Source organism: Pelobates fuscus, chromosome 5 (assembly GCF_036172605.1).
Source record: "Pelobates fuscus isolate aPelFus1 chromosome 5, aPelFus1.pri, whole genome shotgun sequence".
Taxonomy (NCBI): domain Eukaryota; kingdom Metazoa; phylum Chordata; class Amphibia; order Anura; family Pelobatidae; genus Pelobates; species Pelobates fuscus.
Window position 1 is genome coordinate 244,393,991 of NC_086321.1, and position 18,891 is coordinate 244,412,881.

The 18,891-nt window shown below is 41.1% G+C and overlaps 1 protein-coding gene across 2 annotated transcripts in view; it reads left to right on the top strand.

Annotated features, from left to right (window-relative positions):
• The window catches only part of MOB3B (MOB kinase activator 3B), a 141,158-nt gene extending 122,496 nt beyond the window's left edge, over window positions 1-18,662 (top strand). For both annotated transcript variants that reach the window (XM_063455183.1, XM_063455184.1), the window contains exon 4: window positions 18,062-18,662. In XM_063455183.1, coding sequence (XP_063311253.1) covers window positions 18,062-18,091 — 30 coding nt within the window. In that variant the 3' untranslated portion in view covers window positions 18,092-18,662. The remainder of the gene's footprint in view (window positions 1-18,061) is intronic.
• The last annotated feature ends 229 nt before the right edge of the window (window positions 18,663-18,891 follow it).

An 18,891-nucleotide genomic window follows, 5' to 3' on the forward strand; every position in this document is an offset into this window, starting at 1 on the left:
CAGGAAGAAAAGAAGAACAGATCCTGAGAGAGGGGGAGAAGAGGAAGAGATTGAGGAAAGGTAAGTTCGGCATGACAGTGCCGCTTTAAGATCAAAGCTCCATATTTTCTGCTTACGTTTAAAAAAAAACCAAGAAAACCAAAGTGTTTTTATTCCATTTGTGCCAAATGGAGGACATTGCTATTTGATTGTAACAATATATTATCTGTTTATTTGAAAGTTTCCAATATTAAGGGGCACATTTGAGTGTACTTCAGCCCAGGTTTTGATGAGCTATATATCTTATAAAACCTCAGCCACCTGAAACACAAGAATAGCCTTGGCAATTACTCATATTTTGAATAGTGTATGTAGACATGACTTAATGTACTTTTACAAGTGTCCTAAACGATATTTGTTGACAGGTTGACGTTGACTTGTCTCTGCATGAAATGTGTAGTTCTTATTTAAAATAGAACCCAAAGAAAAGAAAAATAACCAGTGTGCCACCCCCTTAATATAGTAGTGAGTGCTAAACTAAAAGGATTTTGTAGGTATAGGTTATATAATTATTTTATTATTTATATAGCTCCATCAGATTCCGTATTCCTGTTCCCTTTGTTTGTGTTGTATTTTTTATTTTGTTGTGTTTTTTTTTCTTGCAGCTATCACTTTTTCTAACAGTGAATCCTCTGAACAGCATTACATACCCAATATGTTTTCACATAAATTAACTTTTGATGTTTTTTTAAGCATTTGTCTTTTTTTTTTTTTTTTAAGTATTTTTATCAGAAAAGTTTGACTTTGTGTTTTTGGATTACTTCTTATATACCCGTCTTCAATCCCATCTGGTTCTACTTATTAGGATATTTCGTTTTTTTCTTATTTAAAACAAGCTATTGTGATCCATTAGTGAAACTGTTTGAGAGAGCAGCCTTATGTTCACAATGAATGTAACCTACAAGGAAGGACTCAGCTAAAATAAGCAGATGGAATAGGGAGAGGGTGAGTGTGACCTCTGCTGGCAGGTCTAAGGAAGCATACAATATGGGATAATATGTGGGCTAAATAGGAACAGATACATGGTGATTATACAGGCAGATTTATCTAAACTGTGAATTGCAGCAAATTTAAATCCGAATGGCAAAATTTAGGTTTAGGTTTGACTATTTTAACACTACAATTGAGAGTTCAGTGAATAGAACTGAGATGATTTGTTAGCCGTGAATTAAACACAGAATTGAAAAATTCAGGCTAAAATATCTAAACGGAAATTTTATAGTAGTTAGATTATTTTTCTAAATCTGCTATTTACCTACAAATTTGCAATTTGGTTTTCAATCTGGTCTAGAACAAAAGTATCAACTGTTGGGTATTTGAAGATTTGTGGTACTTTCTTTCAGGGTTATTTAAGTAGGCGAGATATTTTGGGAAATAAAATCTATATATTTTTCAAGGTATGTTTGTGAATGGAGTGCCACTGATTGGCTGAGAGCAATCAATGGTGCTCCTGCTCACAGCCGCCATTATCTTCCGTTTTGAAGACTTTCAGCAAATGGTAGGACATGGGACAGAGATATCAGGCACTGGAACCCCGACTTTGGTGTTTAACCCCTAAAAGCATCAAGGACCTCCTGACACCATAACAACTTAATTTTGATGACGTTGTTATGATGCTCAGTGTTCCTTTAATAGGTGTGTATTTCCTTATACATAATCTCTGACATTCCTGGTTGTTTCCCCTTAAAGCGGCACTGTCATGCCGAATTCCGTTTTTTTTTTAACCCCCCTCCCGCCTCAACTACATCCAATCGACCCCCTAGTCATCCCCAAATGCCCCTATGCCCCCCACATTACCTATTTTTTATTCTTTATTTTCTGCCCCGATCTATATTCAGGGCGCCGCCATCTTTGTGTGGGTAGGTGAAGTCCCTGTGGGACACGTCATCTACCCACACTAGATAGCCCTGAGATTCCCGCACATGCCCAGTGAAACATCTGGACATGCGAACGGGAATTTCACCTATTCATTCATTCATCAGACAGACGAATGAATGAATAGAAAAAAATCAGACGAACAAACTAACACTGTGTATCAGTGTTCGTTTGTTTGTTCGGTTTATTACAAGGAGGGAGCTACCGGCGTGCAGCTCCCTCCTTGTAATATGTAACTATAGAAGCGGCAGGGAGCAGTGCTCCCCACCACTTCATAAGCCCCCCAGGTCCCCTCCTCACTCTATGGGGGTTAATATGACCCCCATAATAGCACAAGGGAGATTAAAATCTCCCCAATGCCCCTACTCGCTATATCGCGAGTAGGGGCATGTCCACTAAACAGTGAGCAGCCTGTGGCTTGGGCACCCCTAGTCACCTTGATGGGTGGGGGGGGGGGGAATTTACTTAGTGCCCCCACCCGCCGCCCAGGGGTGGGGGCGGGGGGAGGACAGTAGGTCCCCCCCATTATCGTTATGGCCCCCACCCGCCGCCGGGGGGGGGGAGGACAGTAGGTCCCCCCCCCTTATTACTATTATGGCCCCCACCCGCCGCCCAGGGGTGGGGGCCGGGGGGGGGAGGACAGTAGGTCCCCCCCCCCCCTTATTATTATTATGGCCCCCACCCGCCGCCCAGGGGTGGGGGCCGGGGGGGGAGGACAGTAGGTCCCCCCCCTCTTATTACCATTATGGCCCCCACCCAGCCACAGGCTGCTCACTGCTTACTAGACATGCCCCTACTCGCGGTATAGCGAGTAGGGGCATATTATTTACTAATACCAAGTCATTTTTACTTGGTGTTAGTAAATTTGGCTGAAAGACCAATTTAGGTCTTTCAGCCTTTTAGTAGATAGCTCCCTGATACCGTGGGAATTAGGGAGTTATCTACTAAGCGGCTGCAAGATGCAGCCACAGCAATGAATAGGATCGGAGTTTCATTCATTTGAATGAAATTCCGATACGAACAAAGTACCGAATTGCATCCTAACACCAATGGAGAAACGGTGCTCATTCTGTTAGGATGCAATTCGGCAGTTTTGCCGGCGTTTTGTCTAAGTGACAGGACTTTCGGCAATACTGACAGGAAGCATTGTGGGAACAGGGAGGAAAGCTAGGGATCATGGGAAAATTGCTCTGACCAGCGGAAATGAAGCACACTTTGCTCCTCCGCTGGTCAGAGCTGGTCAAGCGGAGGAATCCTCCATAAGACAGAGTCCCTACTTTGTCTTATGATTTTAAAGAAAACTAAAGAAGACAGGAAGAAAAGAATAACAGATCCTGAGAGAGGGGGAGAAGAGGAAGAGATTGAGGAAAGGTAAGTTCGGCATGACAGTGCCGCTTTAATGTAGTGGTGTGAGTGCATTATGTTATAGTAAACAAATGTTATTCTCTTATTGCAATTATTATTATGCTTGTTTGTGAAATCTAATCACATGGAATAAAATAATGAAGAGCAAACTAGTAAAAGGCCTTTTAAAAAGATCACATAGGAAAAAGTCTTACAATACTAAACACATCTGATTAGTTTTATGGCTTATTTTTAATTGAAGCCCTAAGGAGAACTTCCGGGGTTGAGGAATGCAAAAGATCTGCCTACAGAGTTGGTAGAAGAAAAACTAACCATTTAATATTGCATAATTAACTGAGTGGGAAACATTCCTGAAAGCATTTTCCAAGCCTTGTTTGTCTGATCACCCAGTTCAATGTGGTATATAAAGAAAATGGCATTCCCACCCACATAAATATTGACTTATGATGTCACATGCCACACATTATTCACAGTTTTAAAATAAAAATAATTACATTCCACCATTCTACTTGGAAATTACCAGTGATCTGGATCCATTCATCCAAACCCCCCTCGGATATGCTGTTATTTCTCGTCGATTGTAAGCTCCTTTGAGCAAAGCCCTGTTTCCCTTTTGTCTTCGTTATATTCTATATGTAATTACCGGTTGCCAAATAGCCCCATTCTATACTTGTTTAAGCGTTTCAGAATATGTTGGTGTTATAAAAGCTAATAAAAATAATAATAAACTGATAGCCTATGACATGTAAACAAATATACTGGGTTATTTACTAAAAATGTGAGAATTCCAAGTGAGTTTCACATTTGAAGCAGCTCTGTCATTCTTTTCCCCTTTCAGTTCTTTTTTTCATTATGTCCCTTATCTTAATGATGATACACCCCAGTAGCGGACCATGGGTAACCCGACCGGTTACCTCCGCTGATTCCTTTCCTTCTGCCGATCATGAAGCATTTAGAATACAAAGAGACCCATCTACCCCAGTAACTGGGCGACATACAGTCCTGGAGGTACAACAACCACTTTATTGGCCACACACGGCTTTTATACATACCCCATGCAAGGGGTGTATCATACCAACATCCAGTCTTCCCTACCAGGATCCTCTGCCTCCCTGGGTCCCCAGCGCGGGAAAGGACTCTGTTCCCTTTGTCCCCAACTCCCACTACTAAAGGTATAGGTTTTCCAACACCCGCCGCCAGGGGGTCTTCTCTGTGCCTGGGAGACAAAGGGAAGGTCCCTTGTTCCCGCGCCTAGACTCCCAGGCACAGAAAGCCCACCTGCGGGAAAAGAACTGGTTTATTTGTCCCTGCAGGCCCCGCTAAGCCTGCCCAGCTCACCAGTGCCCACAACGATCTCTGGGACCCTCACAGCGGTACTTCCCTCAACCAGTCTCCGCTCACGAGGTCCCAGTGTGAAACCCTGCAAGGGAAGCTTCTTTCGGGAGACAAATGCTCCCCCTGGATGGCATTAGTCTATACGAAATGGCGGCCACCGAGGGGAGCATTCATTTATTACTTTCCTTGTGGTTTCACACTTAGGTTGCAAGTGAGAACGTTCTGATGAATTGGTGTGAGCGTTCTAATGGGCACTAGAGAGGTCCTCGTTCGGGAAACTAACAAGTCGGGAAACAATCCTCTAACGCTCCCCCGGGTTGGTGTTAGGCTGTACGAATGGCGCTCATTAATTGTTTCCCTTGTGGTTTGACACTTAGGTTGCGAGGTGTAAAGGTTCTAAACTAACATTCTAAATGAGTTATCGTGGTGGTCCCCGTTTGGGAGGCAAATTAATTCCCTTCGTTGAGGCACTCCCGAACGGGGAGCGGGCACAATATACAAAGAGTTGGCGATGCACACATAATATCATAAAGACAATTCACAGACAGGAAGCAGTCCCACCACAACCCCTCTTTGCCAATTGCCTTTATTTATAATATATTTTTCCTTGTGCTAGATCTTAAAGGGATACTATAAGGGACAAGAATACAAAGATGTATTCCTGGCACTATAGCTCCCTCTGCCTTCCCGTCTCCCTCGCGCATCCCCCCGTCCCCTAGTCGGTGAATAAAGGGGCGCTCTGCCTCCTCAAATGTCCCTCACGCATGAGACCTCCCCATTGGAAAGCATTGAATCAATGCTTTCCTATGGGGAAAAATCTGACACAGGATGCAGAGCATGAGGATGTCCAGCGTCAGATACCAGACCAAAGGTCTGTTTGGATGCAGGAAGCACCTCCAGTGGCTTTCTGGGAGAGAGCCACTGGAGACAGACAGTGCTGGAATGTAAACATTGCAGTTTCTCTGGAACTGCGATGTTTAACATTGCAGCACTAAGTGCAATAGGGACACTGCACCCAGATAACTTCAGTGAGCTAAAGTGGTCTGGGTGCCTATTGTGTCACTTTAATATCTGGGCAGCTCCATTTTATTCTTCTCTGTGGGATTCCTTTGACTCAGTGGTTCAAGGTGTTTTTAGAAAGAAAGAAAGAAAAAACACTTTAGACACAACAGGGTAACCCCTAAACCTTGGCCTGGAGAGGGTACTTGAGGACTGGGTTGGGAACCCCTGCTTTGACTGAATGAATATGGGTAAAATAGTTTAGCAACTTGAATTTAACTTGACTTAAGCTCAGTCTGTTGCAAAAATGTGTTTAGTATTGTAAGACTTTTTTCTATGTGATCTTTTTAAAAGGTCTTTTACTAGTTTGCTCTTCATTATTTTATTCCATGTAATTAAATTTCACAAACAAGCATAATAATAATTGCAATAAGAGAATAACATTTGTTTACTATAACATAATGCACTCACACCACTACATTAGGGGGATACAACCAGGAATGTCAGAGATTATGTATAAGAAAACACACACCTATTAAAGGAACACTGAGCATCAGAAGGCATTTGGCTCTGTGTTTATCATTGCAATCATAATTCATTGCATGCTTGAAGGAGATGGAGATCACTCGGCATTTAGAAAAAGTAGTGTGTATATTAAAATAAACTAAGGTGAATTTCAAAAAAGTAAAAACAAGGAGAAATAGAGAAACAAAAATCAATGAATTGATTAATTTACAAGCAAAACCTGCAAAGTGAGAGAGCTGCTTTAACCCCTTAAGGACACATGACGTGTGAGACACGTCGTGATTCCCTTTTATTCCAGAAGTTTGGTCCTTAAGGGGTTAAGGCCAAAGTAAACAAACTAAAAGCATAACACCTTCTGTGGTACAGAAGGTGTTGAAAAAAAACAAACCTTCTTTCACTTACCTGCTCCTGCACAATGTCCTTTGTTCAGGCTCTGTCTCTGCTCCTCACCCGCTGATGCCCAGTGCTTTCCTATGGGGTTTCGGGTGACACTGGATGTCCTCATGCAGAGCCAATATGTTGCAGCGATTTGTTGCAAACTCTGCACAGCTTTTCCTTGCATGGAGTAAGTTTGTGTTGCCTGCTCAAGATGTCCAAATATTTTAAGGGATAATAAGGAAGTGAAATTCCTCATAATCGTGTCAGCATCTGTGGGGAAGTCCAAGAATCTCCTTGTAATTGTCAAACCACATGAAAATGGTTTACCAAAAACTGGACGGACATCACTTAAATCATTGCCTTATAGCAATATATTACCAGTAAAATAGCTGCATTTTTTATCCATGCTTCTTAAAGTGTCCCTTTAGTTCTGTGTTTTATGACCTAAATACTCTAAATAACGGCAACATTAGTCCTTAAAAGCAAAGTAATATCATAATAATAGCACCCCCCACCCATTAAATAACTTAGTCACGTATGACCAAATACATTTCCTTGCTGTCATTTTACTTTTCTCACAAATTGGAAATTTCAAAGCAGTAAATGAAAATATAATGGAGCCATGCTTGTAGATGTTATGTGTCGTTCAACCCAGGCACTTGGCTCTGTGTTAAGTGCTTATCATTGCAGTCATAATTCATTGCATGCTTGAAGGAGCTGGAGATCAAAGAAAAATCTCTAAAACCCCACAGCCAGCTGCAGAGGTTGTGGGCTTATATCAGTCAGTATAATGATGAATAAAAAGGCTCATACAGGATGGGATGAGAGGCAAGGCTGAAATCTTGCACACAGGCCCTTGTGCTGTTTAACCATTCCAGTGTCATAAACATCACACCGTTCAGTACATTGCTGAATATGTTGGCATGTTTTAAATTAAATGAATAATGCCTTATTAACATTTATAGGGTAACTCCAACTACCATGACCATTTTGGCTTTTCAAAGTGGTCATGGTGGTAGGAGTATATATATGCAACGTTTCTACTCATTTTGCATTTGTGGGCTGGGGGCTACGGTAGTTAAACCCCAGGACACATGACTTTGTCAAATGTCAATTATGTGCAACTAAATTTGTCAGTCGTCTGCTTGCGCTGCACCTGGTAATGGATGTAATTGGCGTCTGTTTAATATCATTAAGCTTTTTTTTCTTTGTTGCATTAAATCTGTTGCACTCTGTCTCCCACACTGTCAAAGAAGTTCTTTCTGTGAGAATATTTAAAGAGACTCCAGACACATCTCTTTGCTAGAGTCTTTGAACTACACCCACCAGTGAACTCCTAACACATACTGTGACATGAAAAAAACTGTTTGGTGCTTTGAGTCCTACTAGACAAAAAAATTCCATATAAATTGTAGGTCATAATTCAAAAGACAAAAGCGTATAATTCAAAAACAAATAATAATAGAATAATATGCTAACAAAAATATATTCTTTGTTTATATATACACAGGCTCATATTTTTAGTTGATGCTGTTCATGCTCTAAAAACATTACAGTTTTGCTTTCATATGGCCTGTAATATAATTATATAAGCCAGAAAAAAAAAGAAAAACAACCTTTTCCATTTTATATCACACAATGACACCTCACCCACTAAATGTGAGGAAAAGCACCCAGAACCTACCACTGGTGCTGCATGCACAGTACAAAATATCCCTTCCATCCTACAAGCATGTAGATTGCTTCCCCTCATTAAATGTGGGCCATCAGAATTGGTGCGCAGTAACACATTTGGCATCATACAATTCTTAGTATGTGACTATGATTGAATTAGAGAATATATCCAAATCAGATATTTTGCCTCAGAGTTAAAGGGACACTCCAGGCACCCAGACCACTTCTGCCCATTGGAGTGGTCTGGGTGCCAACTCCCACTACCCTTAACCCTGCAAGTGTAATTTTTGCAGTTTTCATAAACTGCAATAATTACCTTGCAGAGTTAAGTCCTCCTCTAGAGGGACTTCGTGTTCTTAGAACACGAAAAGTTTTTTAACCTCTTAAGGACCAAACTTCTGGAATAAAAGGGACTCAAGACATGTCACACATGTCATGTGTCCTTAAGGGGTTAAGCACCGCTGAACATCCTCACGCTATGTGAAGACCTCCAGCGTCGCCAAAAGCCCCATAGGAAAGCATTGAATAATGCTTTTCTATGGGGAGGTCTAATGTGCGTGAGCGGCCATTGCCGCGCATGCGCATTAGGTCTCCCGGCTGATGGCGGGGGAGGGGAATATACAGAGCCTGACCAGCGCCAAGGGACATCGGCGCTGGACTCCAGTAAGTCACTGAAGGGGTTTTAACCCCTTCAGAATCTTGGGGTAGGGGGTGGGAGGGATAGGGGCACTGCGGGAACCTGCAGTGCCAGGAAAACAAATATGTTTTCCTGGGACTGGATAATCCCTTTAATGTGTGAAAATACACAATTATTTTCTTTCCAAGACCTGTACAAAAAAATTATTACTATATGAAGACTCCTTAAAGCAATCCTAGAACACCTAGCACTCAGCCTTGTTTGCATCGTATACAGTTGCAAGAATAAGTATGTGAACCCTTTGGAATGATATGGATTTCTGCACAAATTGGTCATAAAATGTGATCTGATCATCATCTAAGTCACAACAATAGACAATCACAGTCTGCTTAAACTAATAACACACACAGAATGAAATGTTGCCATGTTTTATGTAAACATTCACAGTGCAGGTGGAAAAAGTATGTGAACCCTAACCGGTTGAACCTCCTTTGGCAGCAATAACTTCAACCAAATGTTTCCTGTAGTCGCAGATCAGACGTGCACAACGGTCAGGAGTAATTCTTGACCATTCCTCTTTACAGAACTGTTTCAGTTCAGCAATATTCTTGGGATGTCTGGTGTGAATCGCTTTCTTGAGGTCATGCCACAGCATCTCAATCGGGTTGAGGTCAGGACTCTGACTGGGCCACTTCAGAAGGCGTATTTTCTTCTGTTTAAGCCATTCTGTTGTTGATTTACTTCTTTGCTTTGGGTCATTGTCCTGTTGCAACACCCATCTTCTGTTGAGCTTCAGCTGGTAGACAGATGGCCTTAAGTTCTCCTGCAAAATGTCTTAATAAACTTGGGAATTCATTTTTCCTTCAATGATAGCAATCCGTCCAGGCCCGGATGCAGCAAAGCAGCCCCAAACCATGATGCCCCCACCACCATACTTCACAGTTGGGATGAGGTTTTGATGTGTGTGTGCTGTGCCTCTTTTTCGCCACACATAGTATTGTGTGTTTCTTCCAAACAACTCAACTTTGGTTTCATCTGTCCACAGAATATTTTGCCAGTAATGCTGAGGAACGTGCAACAATGTTTTGTTTGGACAGCAGTGGCTTCCTCTGTGGTATCCTCCCATGAAATCCATTCTTGTTTAGTGTTTTACGTATTGTAGATTCGCTAACAGGGATGTTAGCATTTGCCAGTGACTTTTTTTAAGTCTTTAGCTGACACTCTAGGATTCTTCTTCACCTCATTGAGCAGTCTGCGCTGTGCTCTTGCAGTCATCTTTACAGGACGGCCACTCCTAGGGAGAGTAGCAGCAGTGCTGAACTTTCTCCATTTATAGACAATTTGTCTTACCGTGGACTGATGAACAGCAAGGCTTTTGGAGATACTTTTATAACCCTTTCCAGCTTTATGCAAGTCAACAATTTTTAATCGTAGGTCTTCTGAGAGCTCTTTTGTGCGAGGCATCATTCACATCAGGCAATGCTTCTTGTGAAAAGCAAACCCAGAACTGGTGTGTGTTTTTTATAGGGCAGGGCAGCTGTAACCAACACCTCCAATCTCATCTCATTGATTGGACTCCAGTTGGCTGACATCTCACTCCAATAAGCTCTTGGAGATGTCATTAGTCTAGGGGTTCACATACTTTTTCCACCTGCACTGTGAATGTTTACATGGTGTGTTCAATAAAAACATGGCAACATTTAATTCTTTCTGTGTTATTAGTTTAAGCAGACTGTGATTGTCTATTGTTGTGACTTAGATGATGATCAGATCACATTTTATGACCAATTTGTGCAGAAATCCATATCATTCCAAAGGGTTCACATACTTTTTCTTGCAACTGTAGTGCAAAAATTAAGTAAGGTTTTTTTTCTGAAACTATAGTATTTAAACTTTAAAGGTTTGATGCGTTTTGAAGTTATTTCAATTCCAAAAATCATTGTCATTGACTTGTATTAACTTGAAAAAAATTGTGCAGCGATTGAAAAAAGGTCCCCACACAATGTAAAAAAAAAAACCTTGGAATTGTAGTGAAAAAATTAGGATATCCAACTGAGCAGAGGACTGAAAAGTGAAAAATGTCTGCATCAGAATACACGGTGGCCCCCGATGCTGTCACTGGTACTATTAATCCAGCGACATCTTCAATATTGGAGCAGATATACATAAACAGAGTGCAGTTCCTCAATATGATCCCCATCTATTCACCAGCATCTATTATTACCCTTTGACATCCATACCCATTAGTCCCAGGCAACCTTTAAACTTAGCCATCCAACATATATTCCAAAAGTCTGTAAAAATAATAATTACAAGCGCCTCCAGCTCAGTTTTATTTAATTTTCTCTTTCTTTAACTACTGTTCCAACAATTGCAACTTGAGGCTTTCATTCTTTTTGTGCAAAGTGAATCTCTACCAGAGAGACCTATTAAAAAGGATGCCTGTTGTGCATATGCACAATAATTTTGACAATTACCCAAGCCAACAACATGATAGATCATCCAAACAACTCATGAGTAAAGTGCAAGCTAAAATGCAACAACAATTTTAAGTAATTTTTAGGGAGGGCTACTGCATGTAAATTGCAAATAAATCACTTGAGGTATTACCAACAAGATAAAAATAACCAGAGGAATAGGCGCTCTCTATCAGATAAGATAGCTGCAATGCACCAACAAGGAGCTCGACCACCCTTGTGAAGCTCAAACCAGTCAAACAAAAAAAGGTGAACAGTGCTAACAAACCTTATACATATGCACTCCAGCCACAACCCCTGTGACTGTGGGCTGCCTGGATACCTTCTGGGCCGGTGCACAGCCACACCGGCCCAGGTCCACATTTCTCGGGTGTCTTGCAGGAGGGGAGAGCTATGCTGCTCCCCTCCTGCCTGTGTGTATTGTGGCCGAGCGTTCTGACAGGAAGTGCGCACTGTGAGATCACTTCCTGTCAGACCGGGAACCATGGCCAGCCAGGTACAGGAGGGGGAGAGAGGGAGAAATGAGACACATGGAGGGGGAGAAAAACGGGACACAGAGAGGGGAGGGAGGGAAGAATGGAACACATGGATGGGTAAGGGGATAGAGGGAGGGTATGTCACAAATGTAGGGGAGTGTGTAGAGAGGGTGGGACATATGGAAAGGAGGGGAGGAATGGGACACATGGAGGGGGAGAGAGGGTATTGTTACAGGGGAACACTGAAGAAGCCACGCACAGAGAGTCCAGACACAGGTCTTTTCAGGAAGTAAAGGTCTTTATTTTCACTGACCGGGTCTCAGCTGAACTCCTGTTCAAAAGGTCTGAGCCCTAAGCACATGGAGTAGAGGCTTTGCATCCCCCATCTGTACCCTTACACCAATCAGCAAACAGGATACACAGGATTACCTTATATGGACAGGCAACATGGCCCTTTAGATGAATGGAATGTGGTTTCAGTTCTTGCACATGCTCAGTACATTGATGACAGTATCTTAGCTACAGGTAACTAACTAACAGATACTTGTACATGCCACATGGAGATTTTAGGCCTACTGAATTTTGGGCCTAGCTGAAATGCCATCACAGTATGGGATACATGGAAGGGAGGGAGAAGAGAGGGAGAGTATGGAACACATGGAGGGGTTAGGCGAAGGAGGGTATGGGAAACATGGAGGAGCTGAGGGGAGAGGGAATTGGACACATCGAGTGTTTTTTGGGTCAAGGTAATAAAACACATGGGGGGGCTTGGGAATGAGACACATGCAAGAGCTGGGGGGAGGGAATGAGACACTGGGGGGATCCAGGGCAATTTCCACCTGGGCCCGGTGGATTCAAGTTACATCTCTGTACATACGTAGAAAGGAGAAGAAATGAGCTTCTATTGATGTATGTATCTTCAAAAAAAAAAGGACAAAGATAGTATAATACATTTACATAAAATTTATAAAAACAACAAAAAAAGAACATGTCAATGGAATACTTACACTTATATAAGCTCTACAATGGTAGGCCTGGATGGTATAATCCCCATCTAAGGATATCATGTAGGTGGTCAAAGAATCTTTATATTAACCAATATATACAAATTAACTACAAGATGTAAATCGCAGGCCAATATGTGAAAAGCGGTCATGCAATTCAAAAAGTATGCAAATAGGAATTGCTCACTTTTTTCTAAAGGACGTTATTAGGGCTAGTGGTCTTTTGCATCTATGTATAAGCACTTAATTACTTATACTTACATTATACAGTGTATACATGAAAGCAGAACTGTGGTTCTGGTTGAGGCTCAATGAATTCGCTATTACTACTATGAGCCGCACACGCAGGCCTCTTTCCATATGGCAGGCATAATCGATAGAGCATACATCTTTTTGTTAACCAAAAACTATCCATTACCAAAGCAGGATATTTGGAAAAACTATGTACATTAAACTGCTACTAAAACGGATGATTATGTAAGTAAAACACAAGAAGTACAACACAATTGCTACCTTGTAAAAACTGACAATCACACTGAGGCACAGACAAAAAGATACAGAGGTTTTATACTATCGTACTAAAATCCTGGCTACACAGGTCTCCATATATGTGAGAACACCGTAAAATGTTTGCAATATTTTTTATACCCAACATTTTCATCTATTCACTTCTGGTTTATATGATTCCATAACAAGCTGTAAAATCACTGGCTACAGTCTGCAACTGAGCCAAGTAAGTCAAATTGCCTGTAACCTTTCAAGCATGTTCGGAAGGATTTGGATTAAAGTTGTTGAAGGTCTTCACGCCTTTTAAAGTCTTGCTTGCTTGGTTTCATGATGCTAAATCAGTTACAAAAAATAAAATTAGTTTGCTAGGGTTGCTTTAGACTCCAGAAAGTGACTGAAAGTGTTACGCACACAGCTGGGATCTTTTCTTTTGCTTCTGTACAATAATTTTGTAAATGTAATGGTAACATGCAAATTATGATGCACAAAATGGCAACCAAATGAAAAGCATGCCAATGAAAAATTTGTGCTAACAATGAACATGCATTAAACACAGCATCTGTTCTGGAAATTATAGTTCCTTGTTTCCTCACTCCTGTAAAAGCTATTGAAGTGTTTCCTAGGGTGAAAAGTGCAGAACAGGGAAGAAAAAAAAAACCAACAAAGAAAAACAACACAACAAAAACATACCTATGCTGCATTTCTACCTTAGGGGAGACATCATTGCTGTACAATGCTCTGTGTGAGGTTGACATTTCTCACACATGAACACGGAAATGTCGCTCTGTGAATGGCAGTTTACATGACATTTTCTGTCTGTGATAGGATGGCTAAATGTGATTACTTTTTTATATGAAAACCATATGCGATGGTTCCACTTTAAATTTTGGACAGTGCACCTGTATTTATGAGTCTCACGAAGAGTCCACTGAGCTCTGGCTAGTCTTTGGTTGCGTCAGACATTAGAAGGCACCCATGTTACATGTTAAGCACCAATATAACTTAAAGGAACACAATAAACACTATAGCGTGCTGGGGGGGCGTGTCCGACTTCCGGCCTGATCGGACGCATGGAGTGAGAGCTCCTCCAGTCACCGAGCCAAAAAGCTAACTAAAACGGACAAAACAGCACGGACAAACGCTAAACACCGGCGAGAGAACGCAGGGGTATATACCCACCGAAAGGATGTCTCCCTCGAAGCAGACAAAGCTCACTGACCCGTCCAGAAATCCTAAAAAAGACCGCCATAAACTAATCCAAGATGGCGCTGGACCGGAGACTCCAACGCAGGCCTCAGGAAACTCGACGGAGCCCGACCAGCCTCCAGATCCAGATTTGGAAGGGCATATTACCAAATCCTACATTAAAACCATGCTCCAGGATCTGAGAGCGACGATCAGGGAAGACTTCACTACTGCTATCTCAGGCATCCACCAAGAAATAGCAGAGCTGGGGGACCGCACTGACCACTTAGAACAGAAGACCGAGGAGCTCTGCTCAGCCCACAACGCAGCAGCAGACAAGCTCCAAGCACTGGAAGCTGATAATGCGAAATTGTGGCAGAAACTAGCAGATATGGAGGACAGATCACGAAGGAACAATGTGAGGTTTCGTGGAATAGCAGAAAACATCCCGTCGGACAAACTTCATGAATATATCACCAACATGTGCACAACGCTAGCTCCTGCAATCAGCAGCACGGCCTGGGAACTTGACAGAGTTCACCGCCTGCCGAGACAGCCACGCCTCACACCCGACACCCCACGCGATGTGATCGCTCGTTTCCATCACTATAAATCAAAAGACGCTCTCCTCCAGGCGGCTAGATCAACACCCAACCTACCTGCACCCTATGATGGCATTGCGTTGTATGCTGACCTGTCGGCCATGACTATGGCCCGACGCAGGGACTTCTCCACAATCACTAAAACACTACGCAACAACAAAATGGCTTACAGATGGGGATTTCCTACGAAACTGTTAGTCTGGAAGGAAGGAAAACTACACACACTGGCAGATCCTGACCGCGGTCTTACCGTCCTGAAAGAATGGGGCCTTTGGGACCCTCAGGGCCCGTCCGCTCCTCCAGAGGCCTCCCAGCAGCGATTCCGTCCGGAATGGAAGATGGTGGGCCAACCCAGGCGCTAACCCGACACACGTCACCAGCATAAAAGAACTTACAAAAGAACTTTCATAGAAACAAAAAAGAAAAAGCAAGAGGTCTACTAACCGAGGACTCGCTCATAAAGTGACCGCGAAACTGTCTTTTCATGCTACTCGATGTATAGCTGACTACAGGACTGGTAGTATTACTTATGCACCATTGTTGCATCATAAAATGTATAAAATTGCTCATTTTCCAATTAACGTTCAGATACTAGAGTGTCCCTATTTTAATGTTGAATCCCTGCGGGTACTGGGGTTAGGAAGTGGGCCCCCAACACCACCCACCCACCGCTCCCCCTTCCTGCATGCAGGGCGCGAGCGGCTTTCGTCCCACAGAACCACCACACGATATGGCACCACGACCACCGGCACTGCTGGGCTACATAGGTGCTTATGACCACGTAGGGGCCACCGATAGGCACCAATTGCTGCATGGGGACGGGGCGGGAGGACAGGGTCTCCTTACCTTGGGCCACATCTTACATCACGAGGTGACCATGAGAGTGGGAGACAAGTCCACTTCTAACTATGAGACCATACAGGCCGTCTAAGCCTACTAACCACAGTACCTCACTCACGTAAACTAGCCCCCAGGGAGTTGAGAATGACAGTTACTAGTCCGGGCAAAGTTATTTTCTCTCCATTTCAAAAAAAAAAAAAAAAGAAGAAGAAAAAAAAAATAAAAAATAAGCAAAAAAAAAAAATCCAAAACAAAGAAAAAAATAAATAAATAAATAAAAAACAAACAACACTATAGCGTGCTGCAGTAGTTAAGGTACCAGGAGTGCCATTGCATTATTATTATTGGCATTTTTACAGCGTCAACTTATTCCACAGTGCTTTACAATATTTTTAAGAGGGAAATGTTTCAATAGGTTGATGAAGATGTTGCTCAAAAGAGCCTACAGACAAAAGCTAACGTTTTGACAACTTACCTGGTATCCACTGGGTTTTCTTTTGAGGCTAAACTCGCATGTGCAGGAATCAGAAAGAAAGACATTGACCAAAACCCAGTGAACCCCAGAAGTGAAACCATTGGCAAATGTTTTTATTACTCACACTGGGGTCACCAGTACACTTCTGGCACTATAACCACTACTGTTCGCTGGCCACGTGTTTTCTTCAACTTTTTCCAATTTAATGAATAGAACAAACAAATGTTTTGCAGCCTTCTGCAGCATTACCCTATACATTTAGCCACACTCCCTCGTTTCACAATGCAACTTCATTTTAAGACATTAATCTCATACTCCGCTCAACCAATGGGGAAGTTTTGTAATATAAGATATTTAAAACCTGGAAAAAGAATTACTTATAAATTAGCAATAGCCCTACCAGGATATTCTACTGGATTTCAAAAGGGAGTTTAGTGAAGAAAATATTATAACATAGTTTTCTACTTAATACTGTGTATACAACAATAATAAAATAATTCATATTGAGTGAACAAATCACAATTTACTGCTCTATAGCCCACCAATACTACACTGACCTAATATAGAACTGCTAATAATTTGTGCACAACTGTTGCAAAAGTGTGTAATTTTGGAGTATATGTTTACACAAAAATGGGATGTATCTAATTCATAATCAAAAGAACCACATTTCAGATTGTCTTTTTATTGTGGCTATTTAGTTCTTTTTGGATAACAAGTTAATTTAGATCAGTAATTAGCACAATATATAACAGACATTTACAATCATAAAACACGGATACTTTATTAATTGTTAACATAAACACTTGGATATATTTATAGTTTACATAAAAATCTATATATATATTTCATTTAACGGTGTATCAATGACAGTGAAATTGGATTTAAAGCTCATATAGTGCCATCCAGTGGTATATCTTGAGAATACATTTAAAAAGCACACTGCCATAAAACAGTTTGAGCACATTGATATTGTGGTCAATCTCTCTCAAAAAAGAAAATAAATTATGTTCCCCACCATCTGTAACAGTATTCGTCCACTATACTGTTCATAAGATATGTGCTCCATTAACATAACAGACACTTGTATTATATTAAGGGATTTGGGTATAAACATTAAACATACCTCCCAAGTATTACTACTTAGGAGGAACAATCCCTGTTTTTGGCACAGTTTATCTGTCTGTTACTATTTTCTATCCCAATGTCCCAATTTTCTAGGTGCTCCATATTATTGATATGCTAGAGTAAAAACAGAGCTCTATGGCCATAATACTCACAGTAATGTGTCCTTAAAACTACCCTAGCAGGGTTATTCACTATAGTGTGAATTCAACGTGAATTTCAAATTTAAGTTCAAACTAGCCAAACTGGAAGTATAACTGACTGGGAGAATTTTTCCACTTTGGGTATTTTGACCTTAAATTTGAAATTAATTTTGAATTCCTGGCAATTCTTCCTTTAGTTAATAACTATGCATCTTTGCACACAAGTGGAGTAGTACCCAACATTTATTTTTATTTTTGTACAATTGTAGCCAGTTTGGTAGACAATGGTTTCTGATCTTTCTGCTACAATTGAGGTCATGTCCTTTTAGATTTTTCTTGTGTAATAAAGTATTTGTTTAAGCAGAGCTATAATCATCATCCCAACCTTTTCTCTTCACAGAAAGAAATGTCAATGCGAATGTGTCAGTAAAAGTGGATTCTCAGGGATGTCATTATCAACACCAGCATTGTCCCTCCTGTGTGATTGACCCATTAAGTCATGAATATGCAACTGGACCTTAACTGAGCAGATACTTCCTTCCATGTCAGAGACTGCAAATTGAGAGGACTGCTTTACTGCCACTGGTCCATTATCCTGATAAGCAGGATGGCCAGATTATTTCATATTTCATCCACAGATATTTTTTTTTTCTTCTTCATAATAAAGCTATGAATAGTGGAGAAGATTCATGAATGCCCAATTCAATGCCTCCTTGCTTCACTGAAATCCAGGTTTTACAACAAGAGACTTTTGTAATATTTTTTCTAATATTGTTTTCTTAAAACACTGCTGATTTCTTCTATTGATTATTTTTTTCAAAATATTTTTTCAAAAAAAGGAGAGGATGATTTTATGTAACTGTTCATTAGAAAAGTTCATTTTAAAGAACGCGTGTTTTTTAATTCCAAGCTATGTTCTTGAAAATTCATTATTAATCCCATCCACTTTTATCAGAAAACATACCTGCTTCTGTCTAAACAGTTTCATCTGTATAGAACAGAAACAGGTTTTTTTGTGATTCACAAATGTTTGAGTTGTTTTAGTCTAGTGGTGACAGATATTTCAAAAGTTGTCTGTGTGTGAGTGTGATAACCAGATACATTTAATGCAAAAAAAAAAATAGCCCAAAATTCGACTTGTATTGTTGCACATGTGCAATAAGCTGCTATAGGCATCTACTGAAAATAAAGCAAGAAGATTCCTGTTCCCATCAGCCATTGTGAGTGACA